The following is a 20,964-nucleotide window of genomic DNA, read 5'->3' on the forward strand; positions in this document are numbered from 1 at the left end:
TCCTCCAGGCTCCTGCCATGCAGGGGCACCCAGATTGAGACACTACTCGACTCTTAATCAGGCTGACCATCTCCATCAACCCACTCAACACCTGAGCATACATGCTTGCATTCAGTTCACAGACTGAAAAAAACACTCCCTCCACCACCTCACAGCCTCACGCACAGAACAAGTTATCACTCGCATTCCTTCCTTACAAATGCATTCCTTCCCGGGCAAAGGCCTGGGCGCACTTTGCCCCTGGGATCCTGCATCACTACACACACACACACACACACACACACACAGGCCCCGGGACCCTGCCCTTGATGCTGAAGCACTATTAGCCCGTGTTAACCGTGTGTGCCTGAGCGGGGCTCCGAGCAGAGATGTGTTCCAGCGAGTTCTTCCGAGCGAACTATGGGGCCAACTGGGAGGGATCCTGGCTCGAGAGCAGGCCCGCCCACCTCCTCTGGCGCACAGCTGGATTCCGGAATCCGGGTCCGCGGGCAGAGCCCGACCCCGCCTGGGCCCCTCCTGCCGGCCATTGCTCCAGCACCCGGCAGACGTCCGAAGGAGACACCCCCCACCCGCCCCCGCCATCCGGTGGATAAAAATAGCCGCGCGGAGGCCTTGGGATCGGTAATGGGAGCCACATGTTGGCCAGATGTGCCCGGGAGAGACCGTCAGGAATGCAGTGGGCCGGGAGCACCCGGCAGGCCCCGCCCCCGCCACGCAGGCCCCGCCCCCGCCACGCAGGCCCCGCCCCCGCACGGACCAGGCAGGCGCGGCAAGCGCGTACACTGCGGTTTACTTTCTTGCGTTTCTCAAAGTCGTGTGCAAGGACGTGGGTGGCCGGAGCCTGACTTGCTCCCAGGTCCCGCCGTGGTCCCTGCCGGGCCCACCCTCAGTGCGTCTGCGTCTGCGCGTGGATGGAGCCCAGGGTCCGGGACTCCCGAGTCCCCTGCTTCATCTGCACCTAGTCGGGAGAGGGCGTCAGGACAGGCCTTCAGGGGAGGACCAGCCTCCAGCCCCTTAGGACCCGCACCCCACCCACCTCCAGCAGCCGGCGCTTCTCCTTCTCGCTCTTCAGCTCCTCCCAGATGTCCGTCAGCTTCCTCCTGCGGACGGGAGGTCGAGGGGGAGGGGTGGGCTGGGCAGGCTTAGAGCCACCGGCCCCCCTCCCTGCAGCCGCTCCTCCCTCCACCCCACTTACTCCAGCTGCACCCCCATCCGCTCCAGAGACCTCCTTAAAGATTCCATCTCGTCCTGTAGCCTCATTATATCGCCTCTGTCACTTTTGCTGTCCGTGAGATTTTGCGGAACCAGGGAAAGTGGGGTGGGAGTCTCTTGGGGGTCTGGAGTCGACTTGATAGAATGAGGATTCTTTAGAGCAGGGTCTACCTCTTTGGGGGCCAACTCCTCTTTGGGGAGTGCTGCCTCTTGCGGGGTACCCTCATGCTTCCCAAGTGCCTCCTGGAGGAGGGTTGTAGCCTTCTCAAGGGCAGGCATGGACCCTGGCTTGGACTTAGACTGGAATGGGGAGCTGTTGCTCTGATCAAGAGGGTGTGTTATCATGCAGAGATCAGCCTTCTCTGGCATGTGGACCTCTTGGGATTGAGCCTCATTGGCCACAGGAGACGTGAACTTCGGCAGAGCTTGCTCCGGAGAGAAGTGGTGGAATTGAGTGTTGTCTCTAGTGGAGGCCTCTTCAGAGAGCACCTGCTCAGGAGTCAAGACCTTTTCCAGGGTGGACACCTCATCCCCAGGAGGGACCATCTTGGGGCCAAGGAGTTCATCCTCTGGTGGGACTTCTGGGGCAGGGGCCACATCCACAGAAATGAGGCTGTTTGGGCTGGGGGCCTTGTCTAGAGTCAGGCCCTCCTGTGGGGTGGGGTTCCCTAGGGCTGGGGCCTTGAACTCTAGAGTCAGGGACCCCTCTGAGATGGGGACCTTATCTGGAGTCAGAGATTCCTCTGGAGTGGGGGCCTTATCTGGAGACAGAGTCTTCTCTGGGCTGGGGGTCTTGTCCAGAGTGGGGGTTTTATTCACAGGAGAGGCCTTCGCTAGGCTGCTCTGCTCTTCCTCCTGTGGTGATGGGGGTGAGGGCTCAGTTGAGGGATGGGTACCTTTACAGTTTGAGTCAGGTTCCCCTTGGCCTGGGATCCTTCCCCCCTCACATATCCCAGGGATATGGGAACCGGACTCTGTCAGTGGTCCCGGTGTCTCAGGACCTCTTACCTGACTGGTTGCAGAGCGCTGCCGGGAAGCCTGGGTTTTTGGTCCCTTTCTACCAGGGTGGCCTGGACCCCCGCTGAGGAAGCTGCCACCGGAGCCTATGAGAACAGAACCTCAGGGGTTCAGGCTCCTCTGACCCCAAGTCTCTCCCCATCTCTGTCCTTCAGCACAGCCTACCCAGTCCCCTATTCCTTCCCACCAGAGGGAGGCAAGGAGACCTACCCAAGTCTCGGGAGGGGCGCTTCTGACTGTCTCCACTGGGTGTCCAAGAAGGCCTGGAACATATCCCCATCAGACCAGGAGGTGGGCAACAGGGAGCAGCATTTCCTTTGTACTCTCCTCCTTCCGCAACCCCCCCAACCCTGCTCCTTACTTGGCTTTGCTGGGCCCAGGGGGGGCTGTCACCAGCTTCCTGACTGTAGGGAGGGCTGATTTGGGCGTCACCTTTTTTGGTTCCTTTATAGGAGCTGGGAGAGGAGAAGGGAGTGTGGCAGTCTTTCACTCCCTTATCCATCCATCTAACAGTTGCTGGCCCTGTCCTCTGCATAGGGGACGAGGGACAAGAGATGAACATTTGATTCTGCCTCTTCAGAACTCGGGGGAAGCCGACCACCCTCATGCCATGTGGACATAAGGAACCATGGGAGCAACCCGAAGGGACACCTAGCAGGAGACGGTACAGGGAAGGCTGTGGAGAGGACATGGCTTCATATCCTGCCAAGTTTTTTATCCATACTTTTTTTTTTTTAAAGTAATCTCTGTGCCCAACATGTGTCTCAAACTCACAACCCCGAGATCAAGAGTCGCACGCTCTACAGACGGAGCCAGCCAGGTACTCCTATCCATACATTTCGATGACCTGCTCCCTGCTCAGTGCCCACGGCTGCCTCCCTGGTAAAGACTTTATCTTTTTCTTAGCCCACAGCAATAGCCTTTCCCAATCCAACCCTCCTACCCTAGAACTTCTTGGTCTTCTCTATCTCATTCACTCCCTAAGAGAGCTCGCCCAGTTTTATGGAGTTAATTAGCATCGGTAAGCCAATGACTCCCACATTTTCATCCACAGCCTCTGAACTCCAGATTCCTATCCCAGTGTCCTCTCCCTTCCCACTCGGGGAGCTAACTGGCATCACACACTTAACAGACCCAAAACTGAGCTCTCACTTCCCATCCCCCAAATCTGACTCTTTTCCACTGTTCCCCACCTCCCACACTCACCCATTCGCCCGGATAACAAAATGAGTCACCCTTGACCTCTCTCACTCCCTTATGCTGTACCACCCAAACCACTAGTAAATCCTGATCGCTCCACATTCAAAATAGGTCCTGAATTAAACCCTCGGAGTGCCACTAAGCACTCTAGCCCAAGGCACCACCCCCTTGGCCTGGACTAGGGCAGCAGCCTCTGACATGGGCCCTGGCCGCACTCCCCCTGCCTACAGCGTGTTCCCACAGCGTGTTCCCACAGCAGTCAGGGTGGGCTTGGCTTCCACAGGGGGAGCAGACATAAGCAAAAGTAGACTGTATTGTGTGTGAGAGTTACTGGCTGTTACTGAGGAAGAACAAGCAGGGGAATGTCCATTCTAAATGGGGTGGTCAGAGATGGCCGCGCTGAGAAGGTAAGGTCAGAGTGAACAGTCACATGCAGTGACCTTCACATCTGTGGGCACCGAGGAGCTGCTCCGGCCTAGGCACGCACACCTGCTGGCGTTTAGTCACACACACAGTCTCACACGCAGACATGCACACGAATCCTGACGGGATGCACAGTGTGCTAGTGTAGACCCCAGAGCTGGACACCAGGCTCTGACGTTCCGCTCCACTCTGCGCCAGCTGTGCAAGGACCAGCTGTGTCACTTAGCCGCCCTGTGCCCTGGTATCTGGGCCCTGGTATCCTCGTCTGTACAACGTGCATAATGACAGTATCCACCTGGTGGGGGGGGGCTACTGTGAGGTTGGAGGGACCCCACTCGTGTGAGCTGCTTAGAAGAGTATGGGGCATGGAGTCAAAGCTCAGTGAACGTTCACTCTGACTTCAGTTTCTCATGCGTTGGTGGATGAGGAGCTTGGGAGGGTCCTCCCACTAGAAAGCAATTCTGTCCCCTGGAGGATACACTTTTGAGGCACTGGTGGACATCAAAGAAACAGGGGAGGTCCACAAAAAGGGAGAAATTGAGGCCAGAAAGGTAGTAGGAGGGCCACGCTGCTATGCCTCCACAGCCTGGGCCTGTAATGAGGAACTGATACCCGGGAGTGGGGGGCACCTCCTGAGCTCCCGCCACAGGCCCCAAGCTTGGTAGCGACACCGCAGTGCCTCCCCTTTCTTCCAGAGGGCTCTGGTGATCTCTGGTCTCTGGTGATTGGTACCCTTTGGCTCCCAGCAGAAGTAGAAGCAAGACCTCTCTGGAAGAAGGCTTCTCCTCAGGTTGAAGGCTTCCCCCTCAACTCCCTCAGGTTGGGAACAAGTCCTAAGCTCACACAGCAAGATCACAAAACACATGAAAAGGCAGGCTAGTGACATTGGGAGTCAGCAGACAGGACGCACAGCAGGTGCTAGAATTGTCAGAGAGCACAGCTGTGCTACAGGGCAGGCAACAAAGGGACCATCGGGAATAAACAGGCAAGTCTGGGGGTGGGGAAGGAAAACTGAGCAACTAGAGTTGAAAAACAGCATTTTTTTAAAAATCTTTTTTTAAAAGATTTTATTTATTTATTTGACAGAGAGAGAGATCACAAGTAGGCAGAGGCAGGTAGAGAGAGAGGGGGAAGCAGGCTCCCCACTGAGCAGAGAACCCAATGTGGGGCTTGATCCCAGGACCTCAAGATCATGATCTGAGCCAAAGGCAGAGGTTTAACCCACTGAGCCACCCAGGCGTCCCGAAAAACAGCATTCTTGAAATAAATCAAATATCGGTTAAAGAGCAGGTAAAACAGCCAAAAAGCCAGGGAGAGAATTAGTAAGCTGGAAGCATAGTGATAGAAGGAGCAGAACATTTGAAAGCAGTGGTGGAAAGAATGCCTAATGAAAGGGGGTTTGGCTACTGCTGAATGACGTGGTAGACAAATCCTCACCTCACAAGACAACTAGAAAGCTGGACAAAACCACCACTGCCAGGCTTTGGAAATGGACCAAAGGCATATGATAACCTGAGAAGCATTTTACGCTTGATGGCGCCCTTGCCGGCGCCTGCCCCCATCCCTGCCGCGCCCCCACCAGCCTGGTCTGTGTAGACACTGCTCTGCAGCGAGGGCTGGTTGCAAGGATTGGCAGCTTTGCTGCCACGGTGGAGGGAGGTCACTCGATTTAGGGTGCAGCCTTGGACTTGGCACTGGTTTCATAGACAGGACACCAAAACCACAAGCAACCAAAGAGAAAATACAGACATGAGACTTCCTTCAGATGTAAAAACTTTTGTGCATTAAAGGACACCAGTAAGAACGTGAAAAGACAACAGGATGGGGGAAAATATTTGCAAAGTCAATGCCCGATAAGGGACTTTTCTCAAGACATTTAAAAAACTCTAGAAGTCGACAGTCAAAAGTCAACGAACCTGATGAAAAAAGAGGCAAAGGACCCAAATACACATTTCTCCAAAAGATATACAAATTGGGAATAAACCTATGAAAAGACATTCAACATGGAAGTGGGCAGAGAAGGGTAGAGCAGATCCACAACGAGATACCACCCCACACTGACTAGGATGATTAGAACAAAAAAGAGAGTAACAAATGTTGGTGAAGACGTGGAAAAAGCAGAACCGTCATGCATTGCTGGTGGGAATATAAAACCGGACAAGCATTTTGGAAAACTGTGACAGTTCTTCTCAAAGCTAAACACAGAGCTATCCTAGCGGCCAGAGATCCCTTTCTTAGGCATATACCCAAGGGAAATGGAAACAGCCAACACAAAAACTCGTACACAAATGTTCCTACCCCCAAAAGTGAAAACGACACAACGTCCACCAGCAAACAGATGGATAAAATCTCAGACATTCACATAAGGGAATATTATTGGGCAACGAAAGGGAATGAAGTACAACACATACTAGAACAAGATGAAGCTTGAAAACAATAGGTGCAATAGAAAAGCGTTTTCACGGGGCGCCTGGGGGGCTCATCAGTGGAGCATGAGACTCTAGATCTGGGGGTGGTGAGTCTGAGGCCTACGTTGGGTATAGAGATTACTTTAAAAAACAAATAATTAGGGGCACCTGGGTGGCTCAGTGGGTTAAGCCTCTGCCTTCAGCTCAGGTCATGATCTCAGGGTCCTGGGATCGAGCCCCGCATCGGGCTCTCAGGCTCTCTGCTTAGCAGGGAGCCTGCTTCCCCCTCTCTCTGCCTGCCTCTCTGCCTACTTGTGATCTCTGTCAAATAAATAAATATCTTTAAAAATAAATAAAAAATAAAAAAATAATTAAAAATAACAAAAATGAAAATAAAACTGATTTGAGAATTTTCGTTAGATTTCTGGCCAGCCATGGTTACCCAGGGACCAGGAAACAGAAAGAACACTGCAAGCCTCCTAAAATGCAAGATTCCCTCCCATCTGAGTTCCAAGGTAAAGCTGTTTGAACAGCAGTTATAAAGGGGTCTTTGCAACAGCTGAGGAGTGCCTGAGTGGCTCAGTCATTAAGCATCTGCCTTTGGCTCAGGTCATAATTCCAGGATCCTGGGATCGAACCCCTCATCAGGCTCCCCACTCCGCAGGAAGCCTGCTTCCCCCTCTCCCACTCCCCCTGCTTGTGTTCTCTTGCTGTCTCCCTGTCAAATAAATAAACAATTTAAAAAAAAAAAAAGAAAAAGAGGAGGTCACACTCTATCAGGGCCTTAAACCAATGACTGGTGATCTTATTGGAAGAGGAAAATTTGGACGCCCACACAGTGAAGACAACAATGTGAAGACAGGCAGAGAAGAGTGGTAGATATACCTATAAGGCAAGGATAGCCAGCGACTCCCAGTAGCTGAGAGACGAGGAGAGATGCTTCCCCTAGACTCTTCACAGAAAGCATGGCTATGTCAACATTCTGATTTTGGATTTCTAGCCCCCAGAAAGATGAGAGATTAAATTTCTGTTGATTTAAGCCAAACAAAACAAAAAACAAAACAAAGAAGAAGAAAAAGAAAGAATTTCAGCCAAACTTTCCTGTAACTACTAAAGAAATTAAAAAAAAAAGAAAGAAAGAAAGAAAAAGGAAATGGAAGTAGTTTAAAATCTTCCCATAATGGAAAACAAAACAAAACGAAAAGAAAGGACCAGATGGATTTATAGGCAAGTTTTATCAACTCTCTAGGAATGATGATGCCATCTTTTTTTTGTTTTCCCCCAAGTAAACTGTATCCCTAGTGTGGGGCTCAAGCTCACAACTCTGAGATCAAGAGCCGTACACTCCTCGGACTGAACGAGCCATCTGCCCCCGTAATGATGCCCATCTTTTTAAGATCTACCAGCTAATTAAAAAACAAAATGTGTACCCCTTAACTCATTTATGGGGCCAGTATAATATTCATAATCAGAGGAGGGCAGTAAAAATAAATGCCAAAACCTTAAGAAAAAGGTTTATGAAAAGATAACTGTATATGATAATAGTATATGAAAAAATAATAAAACCATAACCAATTTAATTGATCCTAAGAATACAAGGGTGGCTTAACATTAGAAAATTCTACAAATGTCTTTTATCACATTGATAGATTAAAGGAGAAAACGCAGAGAAATCATTTCAAAAGATTCACATAAACAATTTGGAAAAAATTCAGCACACACTCATAAAAATAATAAATAAACTAGAAATAGAAAGGCCCTTTCTTAATCTGACAAAAAAAAGTATCTAAGAAAAGATCTAGGGACACCTGGGTGGCTCAGTCAGTTAAGGGTCTGCCTTCAGCTCAGGTCCTGATCGTGGGGTCCTGGGATTGAGCCCCACATTGGGCTCTCTGCTCAGCAGGGAACCTGCTTCTCCCTCTCCCTCTGCCTGCCGCTCCCTCCTACTTAAATGCTCTCTTTCTCTCTCTGGCAAATAAATAAATAAAATCTTTAAATAAATAAATAAATAAATAAAAAGAAAAAAAAGGTTCTAAGTAAGTCTCACTGTTAAAGGAGAAAAGCTGGAAATATTCCACTTAAAATCAGGAACATGGTAATGATGTTTAACACAACAACTTCTATCCATGTGTTGAGTCCCTAGCCACTATAGTAGAATGAGAAAATAAAATGAAAAGACATAAGGAGTGGAAAAGACAGAGCAAAGTTGTCATTAGTCACAGATGACATGACTATCTTCATAGAAAACTTACTAAGAAGCTAGAGATGGGGGGGGCTGGGTGGCTCAGTTGTTACACATCTGCCTTTGGCTCAGGTCATGATCCCAGCATCCTGGAATAGAGCCCCAGCCCTGCATCTTGCTCTCCGCTGAGCAGAAAGCCAGCTTCTCCCTCTCCCACTCCCACTGCTTGTGTTCTCTCTCTCACTATGTCTCTCTCTCTGTCAAATAAATAAATAAACAAACAAACAAAAGCTTTAAAAAAAAGGAAGCTCAAGATAGGGGCACCTGGGTGGTGCCGTTGGTTAAGCATCTGACTCTTGATTTCAGCTCAGGTCTTGACATCGAGCCCCACAATGGGTTCCACACTCAGCACGGAGTCTGCTTGAGATTCTCTCTCTCTCTCCCTCTGCCCCTCCTACTTGTGCTCTCTCTATGAAATAAATAAATAAATCTTAAAAAAAAAAAAAAAAGGCAAGGGAGGAGTTGCTTGGGTGGCTTAGTTGGTTAAGCATCTTCCTTAGGCTCATGTCATGGTCTCAGAGTCCTGGGATCACGCTCCACCTTGGCCTCCCTGCTCAGCGGGAAGTGTGCTTCTCCCTCTGGCCCTCACCCCATTCATGTTCTTTCTTGCTTACTCTCTTTCTCTTAAATAAACAATTTTTTTTTAAAGTACAGATAAATTATTAGAAATAATCAGTTTTTAGTACCATGACCGGCTATGAAATCAATATACAAAAATCAATACATTTCTATATTCTTGAAATAAACAGAAGGATATTTTAAAATAAAGTTTAATAATTTATTTATTTATATATTTTTTAAGATTTTAAGGATTTTACTTATCTATTTGAGAGAGAGCGTGAGCGGGGGTGAGGGAGAGGGAAAAGGAGACTCTCCACAGAGCAGAGAGCCTCATGTGGGGCTTGATCCCAGGACCCTGAGATCATTACCTGAGCCAAAGGCAGACATTCAACCGACGTTGCTGCCCAGGTGCTCCTAAGATTTTACTTTTTTAAAGATTTTTATTTATTTATTTGACAGAGAGAGACACTGGGTGAGGGAACACAAGCAGGGTGAGTGAGAGAGGGAGAAGCAGGCTTCCCGCTGAGCAGAGAGCCAGATGTGGGGTTGGGGCTCTATTCCAGGATGTGGGGATCATGACCTGAGCCAAAGGCAGATGCTTAACTGAGCCACCCAGGCGCACCAAGATTTTATTTTTAAGTAATATTTACACCCAACATGGGGCTCAAACTCAAAACCCTAAGATCAAGAGTGGCACGCTCCACCAGTGGAGCCAGCCAGGGGCCCTTATCTAATTTTTTAACAGTCTGAGGCATCTAGAAATAAATCTTATGAAAGCTGTGCAAAATTTATAAGCAGAGTATAATACAGGGTGCTGGAACAATTTATTGCCCATATCGAAAAAAGTAGAATTGGGTTACTCATTAAAAATCAATTCCACGGGGTGCCTGGGTGGCTCAGTGGGTTAAAGCCTCTGCCTTCGGCTCAGGTCATGATCTCAGGGTCCTGGGATCGAGCCCCGCATCAGGCTCTCTGCTCAGCAGGGAGTCTGCTTCCTCCCTTCTCTCTCTGGCTGCCTCTCTGCCTACTTGTGATCTCTGTCTGTCAAATAAATAAATAATATCTTAAAAAAAAAATCAATTCCACAGAGATAAAGGCACTTAAAAACAAAAGGAAACACTTTAAAGGTTTTAAAGAAAATGTAAATGACTTTTCTGAACTTGGAGCAGGATGAATTTCTTAGACAAGAAAAAAACCTGCTAACCATGAAAGACTGATATGTCTACATTAAAATTAAGAACTCCCATTCATCACAGAACACCATTATACAAAAAGAGATGACAAGCCACAATGAAAGAAAATATCTGTAAGGCATGTAACCTGCAAAGGATTGGTATTCAGTATATATAAAGAACCCCAACAAATTATAACCAGGGAAATGCAAATGGAGCACAATGAGATGCTATTCTGTACCTCCTAGATTCACACACAAAAGAAGTAAAATCTGGTAAAACCAAGTGTTGAAGAGGATTTGGAATACTAGGCTCTCCTACACTGATGGTGTAACGTTAAAGTATACAATCATTCTGAAAGCCAAACTGACTTTATCTCATAAAAGTTGAATATTCACAAATCCTACGATCTCAAATGGCATCCCTAGTATTGTATCTTAGAGAAATGGTTGTACCTGCACACCAGAACACAGGTACAGAATTGTTCATGGCAGCAGTACTTGTTGTGACAAAAACTAGGAACAATGAAAATGCCTAACACCAGGAGGAGACCAGAAACATACATAAACTGTGGTAAATTCCCTGCAAGGAATATTATACAGCAGAGAAAAATTTAATGAACTTACATCTAGATACGACATGGATTGATCTTAGAAATATAATGTTGATCGGAAAGAGCAAGTCCCAGAAGACTATAAACATGACACCATTCTTATCAAGCTCAAAAATAAGCAAAAATTAATTGATGCATTATTTAGGCACATACATAGGTAAGTAAATTTAAAAATTCAAGGGAATTATAAAAGCAAAATTCAGAATCATGGTTATCTTTTGCGGGGAGGGTAGGGAGTAGAATGGGAAGGAAAAGGAGCACACAAACCACTAACAATAATCTAGTTCTTGGGTTTGATGACAGCTCATGAATGTTCACAGGTGTTCATTGTTGGTTTTTTTTTGTTTCCCCATTATTGTTTCAAAGCACATTATGTGCAGTTTTGGCATGTGTGAAGTATTCCATTAAAAGAGAAGTAAAACATCCCCAAAGAACTATTCACTGACACATTCATGTGATGTGCAAACACACAACACAGTCTCAAAAACACAGACTCATTGATCACTGTATTTCCTTATAAAATGAAACAAATCTAAACATGTTGATAGCCACATTCTCAAAACACACAAAGAAATACACACGCACACAAACTGACACATTCCTACACAATGACCCACACAAATACCTATCAGATCTTTAACCCACAGAAGTAGCTCCTAAGGGACTATAATACAGCACCACTGGGAAGCTGTGGGTGTTTATGGGCAACTAAACTGGTGGGGTCACAGAGAGCAAAATCCCACCACCTCCCCCCTCAAATCCCAGGCTTCCTGGGCACCCACCTGATTCCCGAGACACCATTTTCCGTGGAGTCAGCTTCTTAACCTGTGAAGAACAAAGTTATCAGAATCTGATGAGTTCCCACATTTCTAGATTCACTGTCATTTAGGGGTAGCCTGAATGCCCACTGAGCACCACCACCCCCAACTTTGTCCAGGGCAGCCTGCCCGCCGTCCTGAACCCCAACTTGAATGCCTGCCCCCATACTCACTGGGGGTGGGGGGAGCACAAAGTTGTCAGGGAAAACTCCTCTTCGGCCTTGAGACTCTCCTTCCCACCAGCCCTTATCCTCTGTGGTCTGGGAGAACAAGATACCATGGGGAGGTGAGCCAGGAACCCAAGGTCCTGCCTTCCCGGTTCCCACGGCTTCTCAACGTGCCCTTCCTGGCCACCTCCCCTTGCCCTGTGCTTTCCTACCTTCCTCAGTACTTTCACCTCGTCCCCCCTCCGCAGCGCCAACTCATCTGGGGCCTCAGGCTGGTAATCGAACAGGACCCTGTAGATCTCAGGGCGGGAGACTGTAGGGGGGTGGTCAGTCCACTAAAGCCAACTGCTCTCTCCAGATCAATCAGGCCCTCCCTCCCCCATCAGCTCGGTTGGGTTCCCCCTTCCCCAAGTCAGCTAGGCTTGGAGAGGGTTCGGAGGAACCCTTGGGCTGGGTGCTCACCTGTCCGCAGGTAGTCTGGAGGGCTGTCATAGGTCAGACTGCTCAGCTAGTGGGGGCAAGGGGAGGGAGGAACAAGCTGAGCCTCCACCCCTCTAAGAAGAACTCGCAATGTCTGTGCCCGCTGCACCCAGTTTACCTTGGGAGGCCGCTGGGTACCAGGGCTGACTGAAGGCATGTCTGGGTTCCCGAGGCCTGGTGGGGACAGTGAGGTTAGGGGGGTGTGCTAATTCAGTTTAGATCATGGGAGAAGTCAAAGGGGTCACAGGGTCAGGATGCGTGGATCACAGGCTCAGGCCACTGGAAGGGTCAATGGAGACTGCAGAGTCTGGTCACAAGGGTTCACGGGGTCACAGGGTGCAGGTCTCACTTGGGGGCCCACTGTCCAGCAACTCCACAAAGTTGGATGGGAAGGCTCCCAGCTGCCCGTTCTTCTTCCCCAGCCACCAGCCGTCCTCAATCTGGGGAGGAGGAGGACGCAGGGCCATCTGGTTCTGCCCCAAGGGTCTCTCGAGAATTCTTCCACCCTTGTTTCTGCCCCGATTCTGCCCAATGCTCCCTCCTCCCTTGCTCCCTCACTTTCCCATTTCTGTGTCCCTCAGCAGCCCCAACGCCCACACCCTCTCTTCACACATCTCTCACCCAGGGACGAGCTCCAGCATCTCCGCCCAAAGCCTCTCATCACTTCGTCCCCTCACCTCCTTTATCACTTCCACAGTCTCCCCAGCTTGCAGCTTCAGCTCGTCTGCCTGCTCTGGGATGTAGTTGAAGTTCACCTTGCACCATCTTTGGGGGCCCCGAGATTTGGCAGGGCGACCTGGGGTCAGACGAGAGAGAAAGAGAGGCCGCTGGAGCCGCGCTCCCCAGTCCCCTGAGCTGCGAGAGGGGCGGGCCGGGGGCTCCCAAGCAAGAGCGCCCGGCCCCGCCCCAAGGTGGAGCATTGTACCCAAGAACCAATCACAGGCCGCGGAGTGCCCCATCGGCCCCGCCCAGAGCCGCGCCCAGAGCCGCCGCTGGGGCTGCTGGAGCTGCGCAGGTTCCGCCCGCCCGCCCACTGGGCCTGGCGCTCAGCTCACCTCCGCGGCGTGCACAGCGCGGGCTCGGCGCCTCCCCCGCGGCGCGCAGATACTCCGGGATCGCCTGGAAACGAAGGCGAGGACACCGGGGTGGGGCGGCGGCTCTCAGCTCCGGGGGTGGGCACGCACTGAGACCCTCATCCACCCGACCTGCGGCCTGGCCTCACCTGCACCAAGCGCTCGGGAAAGAGACCACAACGACCCCCTAGCTCTCCGCGCAGCCAGCCCCGTGAGGGCCCCTCAGACACCTGCCGGACCACGTCCCCGGGCGCCAGACTCAGCTCGTCCTCTTTCTGCGCGCGGTATCCGGCCAGGACCAGCACCTCTGGGGGCAAAGGACGGGGTAGGGGCGCAGCTCAGAAGGGACGGGTCTGGGCACACGGGCTTAGGCGCGAGTCCCGGACTCCGCATAAAGGACAGCGGGAGAGCGGGGTGGTGGTGTGGACTTCTCTTGCCTTTTCCGCCCCCCCCCAAACCCTCTGCACATACCCATAGCTTCCGGGACTTGCTCCAGAGCCGGGCTGGGAGTACAGTGCTGTCCCGTGGGCTGCCGAGTACTGGGCCAGGGTAGGGTGGGACGAGCTGCAAGGATGTGAGGCGAAGGAGGCGGAGACGCTAGCGGATAGGTCGGCCCCAGGTGCTGGAAGTGGGTGTGGGAGAGGGGGTGGCCTGGCTCAGCAGGTTCGGCCCCCAACCCTGGAATGGAGACTCCAGGGTCTCTGGCCAGTGCTGGGGCCGCAGCTCCCCCACCTGCTCTTCCTGGCCCAGTCACTTAAATTCCAGTCTAGCCGCCTCTCCTCCCTCTCGCAGCCGTAGGCCCTGAGGCTCCCACCCACCGTTGGCACAAAGCCTTTTCTGGCCTACCTTCTCCCCGCAGGCAAGCTGTGAGCTGCACGGGAAGAGGTGGGAGAGGCACATACCAGGGTGGGGCCCCCAGCAGGCGGCAGCGGCTCCGAGGCAGGCCCTGGGCGGACTGGGTAGCTGCTCTGGTGTGCACAGAGCTACCACCGAGTTCTATTCCAAATATCTGCTTTCCCTGGAAAGCACGTTCTCCCCATAACCCCACCCCAGAGTGCGACCAGGCTGTTCGCTTTCATAAAGCACACCCAGACTCTCCTTGGGAAAAGACAAGAAAAAAGGAAGTTTAGGAGCTTTCAAGGCTCCCGCTCATAGCCAAGGCCAGAGCCAGCAAGGCCTGAAGTTGAGGGCCCATCTGGTGCCAGTCCCTTCCTGGCTGGGCTTTCTGGTCATCTTTCAGCTCAGAAGGCTGAGGCTGTTCATCACGACCCTTGATCCCTGCCCCACCATTCTGGAAGCCAAAGTCCTTGCCCATTACACCACAGTGCAAGAACCTGGTTCTTTGAGGGTGTACAAGGTACAGGATGAAAAACCACCAGGGTGGCAATGAGTTATTAGCCAGCAAAGGGCGGCAGTCTCCTCCCTGAACTGAGCATGGCACTGATGAGGAAGGAACTGAGCAACAGCCTCAGAGACAGCCATGAGAGTTGCTCTTTCAGGTTCCCTGAAGCTGCTATCCCCCACCCCACCACACACACACACACACACACTCTCTCTCTCTCTCTCTCTCTAAGGGTGACAATGACCAGAGTCCATTTACATCTGCCTTCTTCATTTATTTTTTTATTTGCAGGAGGAGTTGAAACAAATTTTAAGGGTGTTTTCATTTTTTTCCCCTAAACATGAATCATTCAAGTAAAACCAACTTAACTATAGAAATGTAGCAAAGTAAGGGGGAAAGAAGCACAACAACCCAAGAGGCAAAGGTTGGGGGCGGGGGGAGAAGAGGTGGGTGCAGTCCGCATATAACATATGCATAAATGCCGTATGATTCACCTGCTCAGGACCGCCTCCCCAGAAGGCAAGCACAAGGACCCATTTAAAGAGGATGTTTTTCCCCCCAAACATCCAAGAATGTTTCAACTTAAAGCTTAAGGTTAAAAAAAAAAGAAAGGAAAAGAAAAAAAACCCCCACAAACCACCCAGCCATAACCACCTTCCTTAATCGACCATAGGAGTTTCTTTTCATTTTATAAAAAGATTAATAAAAAATATTGAAAAAATTATCTTCTCATCTTATATTTGTAAAGATAATAGAATTCAGAAGTTTCTTAGAAAACAGACCAGAAACTGCCGACCAGTTTCCACCCCTGTTGCTGAGAGGATCAGCAGGACTACAAAGTTTGGGATACTGGAGCTGCTGGTGGAGAATGGGATGCCCAGCCCAGAAAAAATCAGAAAAAATTGGGGTGGGGGGACACGTGGGGTGTGGTTACAGCCATGGAATACATGGCTGTGCAGAAAAGGGGAACACAAGGTGGTCAGAAAGGCCTTGAACTCCTCCTCGACATACAAAACCGATTTTTACAAAGATCCAAGCAGTTTGGTCCCAAACTGAGGTGAACACTTCAATGTTTATTCACATGCTTTGTTTTCTCTTTGAAGAATCAAAGTTGCCCAAATTAAATCTTTCTGCTATTATTACTACATATGCCTAAAAAAGGAAAGAAAAAGAAAAAAGGGATGAAGAAGGGCTTTTAAAATCAGGATAAGAAAGAAGAGATTGAAAATCATCAAATTAGTCCTCTTAGCTCCAAATGAAAGAAAGAACAAAACTGTCGGTTTCTAATAGGGAACAAACCAAAATCCAAGTATCGCTCTCCCCTCCCTACCCCAGCCCCCACCCCGCACACCAACAACAAATGAGAAACACAGCTAAAGCCCAACGTGTTGTGTTCTGCTCCGCTCAAGAGCCGGGCCTGACCCCAGGCTCCTCGGCCGGCCGCCTCTGTCCAGTGGGACGCAGCGCCAGGGATGCTTTCGGCTGTAGTAGGATTCTGCGTGGCTGGCTGGTGGCGGGTAGGGGTAGGATTTTTGCAATCTTCAGGCTCCTCTGTTTTGCTCCTCACCAGCCATCTTCCCAGCGCCCTCTCTCCCCTGGGCAGGGGCTCCCATCAGAGTGGCCCCTACTCAGTTGTGGGCTGTAAATTGTCCTTCTCTTCTCGGTTCTCTGTCCCACTCTCGTCGTCTTCAATCTCCCCTTCCTCCCCACTAAACTTGTCGTGGGCCCATTTGGGGCTGGTGCTGGACTTCCGGAACATGAACCGGCCTCGACCCCGAGGGAAGGCTCCTCGGCCCCGGCCCCGGCTCACCCACTTCTCACTGCCTTCACCTTCACGGTCATCATGCTGAGAGAAAAGAAAACTGCCATCAATCCCGGAGCGAACAAGAGTAGCCAGAACCCTCTTCTCCCCCAAATGTGACTTTCTCATACCAATCTTTTACCTCACCCCACCTTTTGTTGCTTTTCTGTCCTCCTCCCCGTCTCCTACTCCAAAAATGCTACTGATTCAGATCCAAGAGAGTATTCCACCGGGGCCTGAGGCATTCTGAGGCAATAACTGGGCATTACAATGATGATGATAAAATCTTCACTGAGGCCCAACAGACCTTCACCTGCATTTTCTCCTTTAAACCTCACATCTCCCCTACCATCACCATCACCCTCCACTCTGCCAGGAACTTAAGGGGACTTTATGTTATTTAATATTCCAGGTCTCAAAGGACAGGTCTGAGAAAGCCAAGCAAACACCAAAACATGAGATTCTGTCTGGTCTGGGATGTCAGGGAGCTCGTTGGCATGCAAGTTCTTGCCCACCCCAGCCAAGAACAGGCAGGGAGACCAAGGGCAAAATGACCCGGTCATGGTCTCAGACCTGTGAGTGGCAAAGGTAGGAGCCAGAACCCAGCCTCCCATCTCTCTCTCGCCTCTGTAATTTCACGCAGAGAGGCTGTGTGGCAGAGCAGGAAAACCCCAGCCTGCGTCTCGATCCTCCCCTGATAATCACCCGAGAGAAGGGCTCCAATGACAGAACGAGGGAGAAAGCACTCTGAAAACTACAAGTTGTTGGTTTCATCAGCCCCGTGGCTTCAAAACCTCTAAACCATCCCTTAGGTTACAGGGACCAACTCAGTGAGAGGGCCAGCTGCTTCCCGCCAGGGCTGCTGGTTCAACAGCCTAAACACAGGAGGTCAACAATGCTGCTTCAGGCAGCAAATGGGGACAGGGAGAAGGACTCAGATGGCTTTCACCTTCCCCCTGGAGCAGTGCCACTCCAGCACCTGTGGAGTTGGCCCAGTCAACGTTCCCCTAGATGCAGGCCCAAGGGTCCCCGCGGAGTCTCCAGGCAGCTTCCGGCCTCCCCAGAACAGGGAAGGTGGCTGTAAACCTGTGCCACTGCTGGTACAGCCCTGCACTGGTCCTGCTTGTGGCAAGGCAGCTTCAGCTGCAGGCTTACCTTGGTTACAACACTCCAAGTCCCATCTGCTTGGACCTGAGCCTGCTGTTCAAACAGCAGGGCTGACAGAACTTACTCCCTGGCCAGGTAATCCAGCCTAGACGAGCCCCAAAGTGAGGGACGCATGGAGGGAGACCCACAAAGTGCCTGCTGCCTAGGAATGACCAACAGCTCAGATGAGAGACGCCCCAGTGACATCTCATTCTGGAGACAGAGCCTCTCCTCGAAGAGATCCTGAGCTGTCTTTTCTATCTTGTACTCGGGAAGGACAGCGTGAACTGCGGACTTGGGGGGGAAAAGTATGGACTCCATCCCTGGATAAAGGCTGGAGGGCGGCCGAGGGTGGGCTAGCAATTAGACCAGCTCACAACTCAAAAAGCCCAGAGCCACCCTTCTTGCTTATCCTGAAATCCACACGCCTCCCAGATGAGGCCAGGATCCCGCCTCGCGGGAGAACACGCCTCTAGCCAGCAGTGCACTATCCCCCAAGTACAAAGAACTTCTGCATATGCCTTTCATCACGGCTCTGGACAGACCAATGAAGCCTCAGGGTCAGCCATGCTGTGTGCCAGAGGCCCCTGGCCCTTCCTGGTCATCCCAGACACATACCAGGTAATACTTCTTGCTTTTGGGCGTGTACTCGGGGTCCCACTCCTCCTCCCGGTTTCTTTTTTGAAAATCGTTGCTGCTGCTGCTGTTGTTGCTACCGGAGTAGGTGCCTCTCCCCCAGCCTCTCCCTCTGGCTCGAAACTGCTGTGGCATAAACGGGGAAAAGGAACAAAGAACTGTGTCAGGAGTGGAGAAAAACCATTCCCTGCCTTCTGCTCAAATACCTCCTCTGGCACAGGACAGACAGGGGTCCTCTAGTCAATCAGCCAATCAACTGGCTTCTAGCCACTGCCATTGTACTCAGGTCTGTAGTCCAGGCAGAGAACTGGATGGCACAAGGCCCTCCTCCCTACAGATGCTGTAGCAGTCAAGGTAAATGTGGAAATCTGGAGGCCAGAAGCCCTGAGAGGCTTTCTGGGTAAGCACGATTATGAACAGAAAAATAACTAGAAGCAAAAAGCCTGGGTGGGGGGGGCACCACAGATTCTGGGACGTAGAGCTTGGGTTTCTGTAGCAAGGGTAACAAAACTAGTAACCTGATAATCACATAACCAGAACCTGCGGGAGCAGGGAGAGGGGGAAGGATCTTACGAAGGTCCCTCGAGCTCTGCCGCCTCTTTCACTTGGACCCACGAAGTCTTTGGTCCCTAGTCTTGACTTGTCAAAGCCTGTGGTGCTCTCTTCCCTCTCCTCCGTCTCTTCAGTGTACTCCTCCGCTTTGTAGGAATGGGATGACTGGGACGAAGAGGAGGAGGACCTGGACCGGTCTCGTGCTCTCCGGTGCTTCCTATGAGAACAGAAGAGCCGAGGATTTTAATCAGTCGGCGCTGGGGGACAGCCCTCAGCTGGGGCCTCACCAGAGAATCACGAGCATGTCTGTGATGAAGACACCGAAGATGCATAACCTCAAGACTCGCCCCCAGCTACCCACCCAGGGCACCTAAAGTTTCCTCTCAATTCTGAGTCATGTGTCTGTGTCTTAGCCAATGAAGAGCATGGGACATGCACAGTAAGAGGAAGAGAACACGGCCCGCTGTGATACGTATGCGTGAATGAGGAAGGCAGAAGGAAGCCAACACTGCACTGGGAGCCCTGATGTACTGCGCACCTTACATTACCTTCTGTTCTCAAGCTGCCTCACGGACCTGTTCTTAAGACTGAACAAACCACATGCTTCAACACTCTACAGGGACAGAGCAGGCAGGCTGCCCACGGCAACCGTGACCCTTCAGGAGCATTTCCCCATTTTATAGACAGCGGAGATTCAGGGTAACCAAGCTGAGCAGAAGCTGGGCTCAAAACTAGCTCTAATTAGACAACGACTCCACATGCCACCTCTCACTGAGCTCAAACAGGGTGAGTTAGTAAGCACAGGATCTGGCAAAACTCTTCCCAGAGTGACTTCCCGCCCTTCCCTTCATCGGAGAGCAATTACAGACTAGGGCAAATGAGCTTACTACAGTGAGTCACTGTCTATGTACCAGAGGTTGGTGCCAGCCCTGCCATGTGCTGATGGAGCCCACTGGCTGCCTGTAAGGTGGCAGAAAGGCCAGTCACCCAGGACTACAGGACAACTTAGGGGAGAAGCCTGCCAAATGCCAGGAACCTCTCGTTGTCCTCCATTATGCAAAGTATCCTTCTGCCTCTCCCACCACACTCCCTAACATTTAAGAAGCTCAACAACTTAAATATTTAAACCCTAGTGGCTCTTTCTAGCATTTACTCATAAGAAGCCTAAGTTATTGTCATAGGATTTTTATAACTAAGATGCGTAAGTCTTGACTCCTGTAAGTCAGGGCTATTTTAAGAGGTTTTAAAAAATAAGACTCTAAAAGGCCCCAGATTTGAGTCCCAGCACCACCTTCCATACTTGTGTGACCTTGGGTGAGCTGTCCTTCACTCCTAGGACAAACAGTTTTGTCAACTGAGGCGTGACTTAGAGTGAGAGTAAGCGTGAGGGTAAGCATCTTTCTTCTTGCCCCATTCAGAGAATACTAGGATTTCAAAGACTGCAAGGCAAGTCAGAGGAAGAGACACGTGTTCCAGGGAAAGCAATCAGGATCAATAATCCAAACCCAACCCTGAAATGCTGGAGGGGTCCTGCTGCTTCTCCACCAGCAGCGGCGCTGAGGACTGCTGTACAGCCACCTCCACTCTCCGCAAGGATGATCGAGTCCCTCGTCAACAGGCAGCCCCGAAGGCTGCCAGGGCTCCCCGGGCAGAAGTAACACAGCGGAGAGGGAGACAAAGTGGAACAGAACACCTGGGTTTTGATGCCAGCTGATCATCTTAGACAAATCATCTGTCCTCTTAGACCAATCATTATGAGCCTGGCTTATCTTTCAAAAATGGGCAAAACGGGTACCACACCAAGTGTCCAACTTATTTCAAAGGATTGTTATCAGCAAGTGGATATGAAAATGCTTGCCGGCCGAAGTTCACAGACAGGAAAAGTGGTGTTGCTTCATATGGGAAAGTGCAGGGCTTCAACTCCTCCATGTTTAATGAGACATGATTGAAAAGGCATGGAACTTTCACAGATGTAAACAGAAACGACAGGACCTTGGCATGGATGCTGCCCTAGGACGTTCAACAATGCTACCTTTGTTTAAAGAGTATTTGGAATACCTCACTTGGAGGTGTCTGCGAAACTAGTTCTGAAAAGGCATTT

The 20,964-nt window shown here is 50.8% G+C and overlaps 2 protein-coding genes across 6 annotated transcripts in view; both read right to left on the reverse strand.

Annotated features, from left to right (window-relative positions):
* Window positions 1-39: 39 nt before the first annotated feature.
* Window positions 40-14,364, reverse strand: SH3D21 (SH3 domain containing 21). Of its 5 annotated transcripts, XM_032301885.1 has the most exons (17): window positions 14,289-14,364; window positions 13,858-14,008; window positions 13,536-13,693; window positions 13,369-13,432; window positions 12,991-13,109; window positions 12,663-12,753; window positions 12,432-12,487; window positions 12,296-12,341; window positions 12,046-12,146; window positions 11,840-11,926; window positions 11,631-11,673; window positions 2,591-2,684; window positions 2,440-2,492; window positions 2,221-2,315; window positions 1,196-2,067; window positions 1,037-1,100; window positions 40-958 (listed from the first exon to the last, which is right to left on the reverse strand). In XM_032301885.1, the coding sequence occupies exons 2-17, from the start codon at window positions 13,859-13,861 to the stop codon at window positions 887-889; spliced, it is 2,019 nt and encodes a 672-aa protein (XP_032157776.1). In that variant the 5' UTR covers window positions 13,862-14,008; window positions 14,289-14,364; the 3' UTR covers window positions 40-886. The 5 variants fall into 5 exon arrangements, with proteins under 5 accessions (XP_032157776.1, XP_032157773.1, XP_032157774.1 ...); XM_032301882.1 differs by lacking the exon at window positions 14,289-14,364 and having other exon boundaries at window positions 40-952; window positions 13,858-14,091; XM_032301883.1 differs by lacking the exons at window positions 2,440-2,492; window positions 2,591-2,684; window positions 14,289-14,364 and having other exon boundaries at window positions 13,858-14,090.
* Window positions 14,365-14,981: 617 nt separating this feature from the next.
* The window catches only part of THRAP3 (thyroid hormone receptor associated protein 3), a 75,491-nt gene continuing 69,508 nt past the window's right edge, over window positions 14,982-20,964 (reverse strand). The window contains 3 exon segments of the mRNA XM_032301894.1: window positions 14,982-16,574; window positions 18,294-18,437; window positions 18,885-19,080. Coding sequence (XP_032157785.1) covers window positions 16,353-16,574; window positions 18,294-18,437; window positions 18,885-19,080 — 562 coding nt within the window. The 3' untranslated portion in view covers window positions 14,982-16,352.

The sequence above is a fragment of the Mustela erminea genome, chromosome 10 (genome assembly GCF_009829155.1).
Source record: "Mustela erminea isolate mMusErm1 chromosome 10, mMusErm1.Pri, whole genome shotgun sequence".
Taxonomy (NCBI): domain Eukaryota; kingdom Metazoa; phylum Chordata; class Mammalia; order Carnivora; family Mustelidae; genus Mustela; species Mustela erminea.

Excerpts from the sequence above, each read along its gene's own strand:
- SH3D21 (XM_032301885.1), bottom strand. Across the intron at positions 11,674-11,839 it reads TTGTGCTCCCCCCACCCCCA|GTTAAGAAGCTGACTCCACG; the intron begins GTGAGTATGGGG and ends TGTTCTTCACAG. Across the intron at positions 1,101-1,195 it reads CGGATGGGGGTGCAGCTGGA|GAGGAAGCTGACGGACATCT; the intron begins GTAAGTGGGGTG and ends TCCCGTCCGCAG.